This window comes from Xiphophorus hellerii, chromosome 20 (assembly GCF_003331165.1).
Source record: "Xiphophorus hellerii strain 12219 chromosome 20, Xiphophorus_hellerii-4.1, whole genome shotgun sequence".
In the NCBI taxonomy this organism is placed as follows: domain Eukaryota; kingdom Metazoa; phylum Chordata; class Actinopteri; order Cyprinodontiformes; family Poeciliidae; genus Xiphophorus; species Xiphophorus hellerii.
In genome coordinates this window covers 31,908,629-31,917,314 of record NC_045691.1, presented here as the reverse complement: position 1 = coordinate 31,917,314, position 8,686 = coordinate 31,908,629, and the positions used below count along the sequence as shown (strand labels likewise).

The following is an 8,686-nucleotide window of genomic DNA, read 5'->3' as shown; positions in this document are numbered from 1 at the left end:
CCTATTTGTTTCCATTTAGTTCAATAATTTTAGCCATTTTGTGGTTTAGTTGTTGAAATCTGAGCGCTGTGTGAGGCGGGCTTTGAGTGGTTTGTGTGTATATATATATATATATATATATATATATATATATATATATATATATTAAAGAAAAAATTGCAATCATTACTCCTGAGATTTCTGTTTTGAAATAAATTATTCATACTCACTTTGATGACAGAATATTTAAATAATTGCCTCATTAAAATGCTGAATTGTTACTACAGTAACAATTGTAGTTTTCACTGTAGTAAAGTTTGACAAGCCTAAAAAGCAACTGGAGCCAAAATATTCAAGTGATTTTTTTTTTTAACCTCAAACCAAAATAAAATCAGATAAATAAATACAATTGTGAATCAAAATGGAAAATGCAAAATGAACTTGTGTGGGTACAAAAGAGGGGTTCAGCTTGGTGAAAGGGGGAGTAAACCCAACCTGGAACTCCTCCTCTTTTTTGACATTTCTTGGAAAGTTTAAAAAAAAATTTTTTTTACCATGAATATCAAATTCTTAATGGGAATTTAAAGTCTTTTCTTTCCACTAATGTTGCAAAAACGAAAAATCGCCCCCCACAAAAAACAAACAAACAAACAAACAAAAGCCCAGCCAACTCTCTTATAGTCATTTCCCAACTTTAAAATACTGACAAGCAGCTACAGTGACGCCTTATTCTCTCCCCCTCTCTGCTATGTAAATGTTTTCTTTTTCAACGCTGAATCCACAATACCTTTCACATATTATTCTGGCTTCGCTCTCCCGGTTTGCGGTCATGTTTCCAGGAAATCATAACGGAGGGGATAAGGCCGACTTTGTTAGAAAGCGTCCTCCTCCGATGAATGCGTTTTATCGCATGAAAATCACACCTGTTGCTTGGCCGCCCGATCGCTATCGCGCACGGTCGTGTTGCAGGAAGGCTTACCTGCAGCAGCAGCAGCATGCTAATTATGCAAATGCGCAGCCGGTGCGGTGGGATCTGAAGAGCCTCTTTGTACTTTTTCCCTCTTGAGGGGAGAGTCTGGGGGGCGGAGGGGTGGCTGCCTGGGTCAGAGGTAACAGAGAGTAGAAAAGACAGGAGCGCAGCAGAGCAGAGCAGAGCCACTCACTATGACTTGTGTCAGCAGCTCTGTTCCAGGCAGGGAGCGATTTTGGATCCCCGCACATCCACCCGGCCCTGCCAGGTCAGTACAAAGTGCACGGAGAAGGTGGAGGAATGATAATAGGTGGCGGGTGTTATTTTAATTTTTTTTTAACAATTTTGTTTAAATTAAAATTTTCCTTCAACTTTACACAACCTCGTTTCCGACACATGCCTCTCGATTTTAAGATTTGAATCAAAAACGAGCATCGCGAAGTGAGCTCAGTCGTGTGTGGTGTGTGGGTGTGTGTGTGTGTGTGTTGCGTTAAAAGCTTTCTAGATGAGATGCGGTTGACTTTAAATGATGTTACACTCTGCTGGAAGCTCTTTCCACGATAAGGCAGAGCCAGGCCCTGTGGGCAGAACCGCGCCGGCTCCAGCAGCCGCCGCCGCCGCACCACCACCACCAGCGGCTGGATTGCTTTATCATCCCTAAGCAAATAACTGCTAACTGCGAAACATTAACCCCAAACATTTGTTTATACATTGCTTCACACTTGTCTTGACACGACTGCGCGGCAGGTCGGAACTCACCGTGGGCAACCCTGTCACGAAAAGCTGCTGACAATTGAACAATGCGTGAGAAATGGCGTGATAATCAGGGATATGTTGTTATGGTGCTGTGGAAATCTGGCACGGAGAAAGTTTTTTTTGTTCCTCTAAGTGTTTAATGTTTTAATTTTGGAGTTGCTCCGATTGGATGGAGTTTTATGAGATTCTTGCATGAATCTTGTTTTATTACCATTGCAGCTGTCGGGCACTGTGATGACAATGCAATTGTCTGTATTTATATATTGTCAAGTGAACCTTTAGATGTCTAACACTTCTTTCATCTGTTGAGTAAGCCTCCTGGCACTCACGCACTCTGGCTTTTGTGTACTCTGAACAATTTTGCCCCAGGCACTCGTTGAAAGGAAACTGGGATGATATAAGCCCGAAAAGCTGCTCTTGTCAGGAGGGGAAAGAAGAAGAAGAAGAAGAAGAAAAACAATGACGGAGAGAGAGAGAAGGAGGAAACAAAAGGAAAGGAAAAGAAAGAGAGAACAACAGAAGGGATTTGCATTGCCAACCCCCCGGGGACTAAATGTTAGGTTTTGCGAGTTACAACTTGTTGGGTAACTGAAGTTTTTGTGTGAAGTGATTCTTGTCGTGGGAAGTGTAACGTTTCAGTGTTGTCGGCGCTCAGAAGGGAGAGGAGTTGATTTTTATCTGAGAGCAGAGGTTTCCTCTGTCTGCTGTCATTCATGCGGTAGGAGAACTCGGCGCTGAATCCTAAAAGACTCGTGGTACAACGCGCCGAAACTCCGCTTGGCGACCGAGCCATGGACTTGTTGTGAAAGGTCAGTTCACCTTTAAGGTTTCTCCTTCAAGTTATCAAAAGTGAACCGTCATCTGTAGAGATCAACAACAACAACAACAAAAAAAGAAACAAAGAACAACTTAAAACAGAACATTGTTCTGCCTGCATGTGTCACATGCTTATATTTAGAGGCAACCAAAGAAGTCAGTTCCTAACATGCAGGTCTCTAACCTTTCACCTATAAGCTGACTAAAACTGCTTATTTGTAAAAAAAAAAAAAAAAGTTTTTGAGATGAATCTTTCGGGTTTTGGGCTTTTAAAACTTTCTCGAATTGTTGGTTTGACCACTTGCGAGCAGCAAGCGAGGCTTTTCATAAGCCGTACGGCAAACAAATTTAACACAGTAGTTTGTATGATTGAAAGGGAGACAAGAAGTCTTAAAGTTAAACAACCTGTTATGGCAAAAGTTTTTGTGCTTTTCACTGATTTTAAAAATTAAAGGTTATTTTAGCCAATCGTGACCCATACACATGAATTAACCATTTGGAAAACACTAACAGAGCTTTGTCTTGGTCATCTTGGCAGAAAACGTCAGGTCACTCTGTGCAGCACCAGTTTAAGGCAGTGTATGTTTCGGGGTGGTGTTAGTTTACAAAGGCTATTTCATACCGTCTGGTCCACTCTGCTGTCCACTTCAGTCCCAACACCTGTGTGACTTAAGATTCATCTCTGGGATCCGCGGAAATCTGCTGGCGCGTATTTTTGCACTGTTTGTGTCAACAGTGAGAGGAGCTCTGCCGTTAACAGGGCCGATCCAAACACACCATAAAACGTGTTAATGGACGAGCAGAGAGGCGTCTTACTGTGCGAACGCTCCAATACAGCCGACATGGAAGTAGAATTAAACAACGCAACTCTACGTTTCTGAAGCGGTTAAGTTTGCTGTGGCTAGGTTGTTGGCTAAAACATTTCACAAGTACAGCATTAGAAAAGATAGAAAAAGAAGCATTACATTTGTTTGTTGTAACCTCCTGAACACTCAGAGGGCTGGCGTTGTTTTCTTGGAAAAAAGGTTGTAAGCAAAGTGTCCATTACTAGCTAGCTGCTGACTGGTAACATTTTCATTGTGAAACTTGTTTTTTTTTTTTTTTTTTTGCTTTATAAAAAAAATCCTCTTTCATTGAAGCCTAGAAACACAGGATGTTGCAGCTGATTTTTTCCCTCAAGATTAATCATGGTTGTCAAACCTTTTTATAAAGTAAAAATGTTCATTTCAATCATTTGGATTTGTAGAAAACATTTAGGTAGTACAGTAGACTCTGTTCAATTTAGGGACATTTCCAGCTGCTGCAGTTCTTTCACACAGCACTGAGTCAAACCAGCCAAACCCCTTGAGCAATCGGTTCACCCACCTCACCTATGGTGGCGCTGCACCAAGAACCACAGAAGGACACAACACAGAAACATCTGAAGAAGACACTGAGCGCAACTTCTTCCTTCACAAAATGCAAACAAAAATGGAGTGGTGTCAGATCTTAGCGGCTGGAGGATTTTTCTTTTGCCTTTGGTAAAAGACCTGGAGCCATTCCTGCCGTTGGTGCTCGACATGCACGTTTGTTTTGGTTGTATTTACCCAGAATGCCCTGTGCTATAGTTCACTTCCTGTTCTTGGAATGGTCTCCAGTTCAGTCGGTGTTCACGAATGCAGCATTAACTTCAACCCAACAGAGACCTGGGCTTTTAGGCGGATCAGAGTTTGCTTTTTTTTTTTTTTTTTTTTTGGTCCTCATCAGTTTGATTGCGCATTCACACCTACCAAAACAAACCAGACACTCTTGGCAAACAAACTGGAGTTTGATTAAAGAGGACTAAGCTGAGCTGGTTTGAATTCTCCTTTATGAACAACTAATGGTTGACCAAACTGGTGTCCCATAAGTGAAAATGCAGTGTTTTCACTTTATGAAAGTATTTTACACAAAGACCTTTACCTAAGTTGAATAACATGAATCATTAGAATTATAACAGCTAGTAGTTTTCACACTGTCCTCCCTTGTTTATTAACACTGGCATTTTTGTCCTCGAACAGTTAAGTTGGCTTTTGTGAAAGTGTTGCAAAACATAGCAGCCGTCTTTCAGCCAGCCAGCTGGCAGTGTGCAGCAACATGTCAAGGAGGATTAGGGCTGAAATATGTACGACTCTGACACTTTCTCTGCCAACTCAGTAAAAGTAGTTTAAACTTTATAAAGAGCATGAAATAATGGTTTTAAAGGTTGTTCTTTTTTTTTTATCAAACTAGCCAATTTTTTAAACTAAATTGTTCATGTGTCTTCCTTTTCTTAGTCTTGTTTTGCAGGAGTAATCATGACTAGTGATGGGTATGCATGACTGAAAGGTCTGGCTTACTACTCCGTTTTTTTTAAACTCAAACATTTGATACTGCAGGTAAATGATTTCCCCTCCGCAGCAAAGATCACCTGCTCTGGCTGGTTTATTTCCTGCTTCATGCACATGTACCGTAGGCACTAATAAAAGTTTCTGCTCACTCACTTTGTTCTACTTTGTAAAGCTCAACATCTGCCTGGAGGTCGGCTTCATTGTGATTTCTCAGCAGCATGCGGCAACGCCGTATAAAAGCCCAAACAGCCTCGTAGGTGGTCGCAAAAAAAACAAAAAACCAGGCCTCAATCAGATAGCCTCGCAAGAAGGCAACGCTTTTCAAATAATGCAACACTCACACAGACACACACACAAGGTCGGGTTCTGCATGGATGCAATCTGCTGTGGATAGACTCGCGAGTGTGTTGTTCAACCAGAGGAGAGGGATGGAAGCGGAAACCTTGACTGGTTTGCATTGTTCTCGCTAAGACGCCGACGGCATTGTCCAAGAGAGTACAAACAAAAACCTTTTGCGCTGGTGAAAAATACACTCCACACCTTTGACGCGCATTCCTCGCTGTCAACAGCGCTGTGGGTCGTTGAGATTCTGTGCATACCTCTGCAGCCGGTGACACACATTCACTCTGAGCGTGTGAACACCACCTGTGGCAGCCCTGCAGCCCGGCTCCCTCTGGAACGCCGAGAGGAGACCCAGGAATAACTCTGAGCGTGGGACTGGACTCAGCGTGTCGCCGCCGTCCCCCCCCCTCCACTCCCCTTTCCCTCCCGCCGTCGCACAATCAACCCCTTGCCGACGGTGGCCGCTGCCGTGTTGGCCAAACAGTTTCCCACCTCTCCCTCTTCACCCTTCCCCTCTCACCCCCCGATTTTATTTCTTCATAAATATCCACAAACAAACACCACACCTGAAAATAGCTGTCAAACAAGATGAGGCTCATGCCGATTTTTTTTGAAAGCTGTTGATTTATTCCAGTTATGAGTGGAACGTGAATCGGTGCATTTGAAATGCTTCCCTGACTACTGCTGGCTTTAAATGTGAATCTGAATTGCGTGTGTGTGTGCGCGCAGGGGGGTGTGGGTGTGTGTGTGTGTGTGTTTTGTTCCGCTTCACAAGAGTTTAGCCTCCAATTCTGCTGGCTTGTGATCTAAAACAAACACACACAAATAATTCAGATCACTTTAAGAGCTAAAAGTAGTCAAGTAGCCAATCCCACATGTTTACAGCTGTTTTATGTGCTCTGGAGTTTTAGCTGCAGTCAGCTGAGTAAATTACATTGTATATTAAGATTTGAATACAAACAGTTGTACAAATACCCAAGTTCACTCAAATTAATGCAGTCTTGCATATAAATTAGAAGTTGGAACGACTTTACCTTCAGTCAGAACTCTGTGCCATCTGCTTTGTTTCAATGCCAGTTGCTATTAGCCAACAAGCTAACAATACATTTTTAACAATACAAGTTTTATAGTGGTTATCAAACATCAAGCAGAAGTAAAGAGTTTAAGAGCAGCAACCAGGAACTTCAGGGCTGCTCGGTAAGATCCGACTGTTGGAATTCCCACTTAAAGAGGCGTTTTTATATTTATGGCTCAAAACTCAGAGCGCCAGTCTTCAAACTGTACTGTCAACGTACTTCTACACTTAGACCAGAAAGGTAGATTTGTGTCGCATTACACAGAAAAACAACTACGGTGCATCAGTTGTCTTAGAGCAAAGATTTTTGGAAATGCTCATTTAAACTGTGGAGTTGTTTAAATGGCGTTTTGAGCAGGGAGTTTCTAACTGCTGGTTTGGTCCCTGTTTGTTTTTGGTGACGGGCTCGGCCATATTTAAACAGGTTTGGCGGCAGCACAAGTGAAACGACACAGCCTCCTGAACCAACACACATTATCAACAAAAGAAGAATAAAACCGAACAGGGTTGGATGTTGAAAGTGTCTGATGAAGGCATACAGTCTTGTTTACGTAATATATTTATGTGACGTCACATTGGACAATTTGTTACCATGGTTATGTGTACAGCTCCAGACAGATGTTTGCAGAAATTCATTACGAGTGTGACGAGTATGAGTTGGACTTTTTTTCAGGGCTGAGCGATTATACAAAAAAAAAAAAAACATCTTGAGAGATTTTTTTGTAAACTAAAACATTGCGCACATTTCAATTTATTATGGAATTCTTCATTCAACACACATCTAAGATGCAAACAGGCTCAAATATTTCACTGTGGAGAAAAATGAGGTTCACATTAGAGAGCCGTTTTTCACATTGAATGTTGAAGAAGTCAAATCTGTGTTGTTGTTTTTTTTTTCTTTCAATCTAAAAACAAACTGTATTAAGCATGGTGGGAGTAGTGTCATGCTGAGGGTAAGTTTGAGTGAAGATGGAAGAAACATGAGCACAATTAGATGTGCTATCAGGGCAATGATCTCATGTGGACAGGATATTTTAAGAAAAACACACACACAAAAAATAAAATGATTTTTCTAGAACAGCTCCAATCCCAACTGTATGGAAAATTTAGTGAACTTAAGTCATAAATCTGCTAGATTCCTAATGGGCAGCATGTGAGTTATAAGCTGAGAAAGCAAAACATATACAGTATATTTTACTGTTTTGTTTTTAAATGCTGTCATATGAAGATTGTTCCTTCATAAATGGAAGGTTTTAATTCAAAGGTTCTCCGTATGAATGATGAGAAACTGAACATTTTCATTCTGGAATGGAAAAGTTTTGAAGGAGATTTTTTTTTTAAATTAATTGTAACATTTATACCATTAGTATAATATTTCTTAAAAATTTTAAAAGGCAGTTTTTTTGCTTGCTGCTTTTCTACAATTGGGACAAGCAAAAGCAACAAAACATTTTCCAGAGCTGTGCATTCAAAGTTTCAGAGATCACTTAAAATGATCAGATTCTTCTGATTTTTCTCTTTCTAGTTATATGTTTGAGTAACATGAACATTGTTATTTTATTTTAATGTTGTGTTTATTAGCAGAAAATGAGAAATGGTCAAAATAACGAAAAAGATCCAGCACTTTCAGACCTCAAATAATTCAAAGAAAGCAAGTTCATATTCATTTAGACACAACGATACTAATGGTTGAAGTTGTGAAGAGTTCAGAAATCAATATTTGGTGGAATAACCAGGAGGGTTCAGTGTAGTGGGCTTTTTTTTTTTTTTTCCAGAGCTGCAGAGATTCATGCAACTTTTTCTCTACTTACAAAACAATAATGGAAGATAAATTGATCCTTCAGTATTTTTCGTAAATATTGTTAAAATCTTCTCGTCTTGCTCTTGTGAACTCGGCATGGCGAGTAGTCTTGTTTGGTGAGTTGGCTGTACCTTTAAACCTCAACTTTTGATGCAGTATAATAGTTAAATGAGGTCACCATTACTACCTGTTTGTATACGTCTCCTAACAGCCACACCCACACACTGAAGCATATTGGTGAGGTCTGGAGCCGTGGACCCTGGCAGACAGGTGCCTTTGTTCAGAAACTGGGTGTGCAGTCTGGGAGAGCTGGCCGTAGTGGAGCGGGGGCGAGGGGGGTTTCTGAGTCATTATTATGCTTTCCACAACGGTGGCGCTCTGCGGTTTTTCTCTTTTTCTTTTTTCGCCGCGTTCCCGAGTTGGTCGGCACATTCCGCTGGCATTGTTATCCGGCCCGTTTCCTGCGGCCGGCGGCTTTTGTCAGCCTCTCCCCCATTGTCCTGGCTTCCTTTGTTCCCCGGCTCCAACAATAGCTTTTTTTTTCTGCCTCTTTATATATATGTGCACTTTTTGCCCTTGTGTGTTCTGTTTGTTTTGTT

General features: G+C 41.2%; 1 protein-coding gene across 3 annotated transcripts in view; it reads left to right on the top strand.

Moving 5' to 3' along the window:
* The first annotated feature begins 973 nt into the window (after positions 1-973).
* The window catches only part of sox13 (SRY-box transcription factor 13), a 32,113-nt gene continuing 24,400 nt past the window's right edge, over positions 974-8,686 (top strand). The window contains exon 1 of one of the 3 annotated variants that reach the window (XM_032548836.1): positions 974-1,217. In XM_032548836.1, the coding sequence (XP_032404727.1) occupies positions 1,144-1,217 (74 nt within the window). In that variant the 5' untranslated portion in view covers positions 974-1,143. The remainder of the gene's footprint in view (positions 1,218-8,686) is intronic. The other 2 variants (XM_032548834.1, XM_032548835.1) reach the window with 2 other exon arrangements.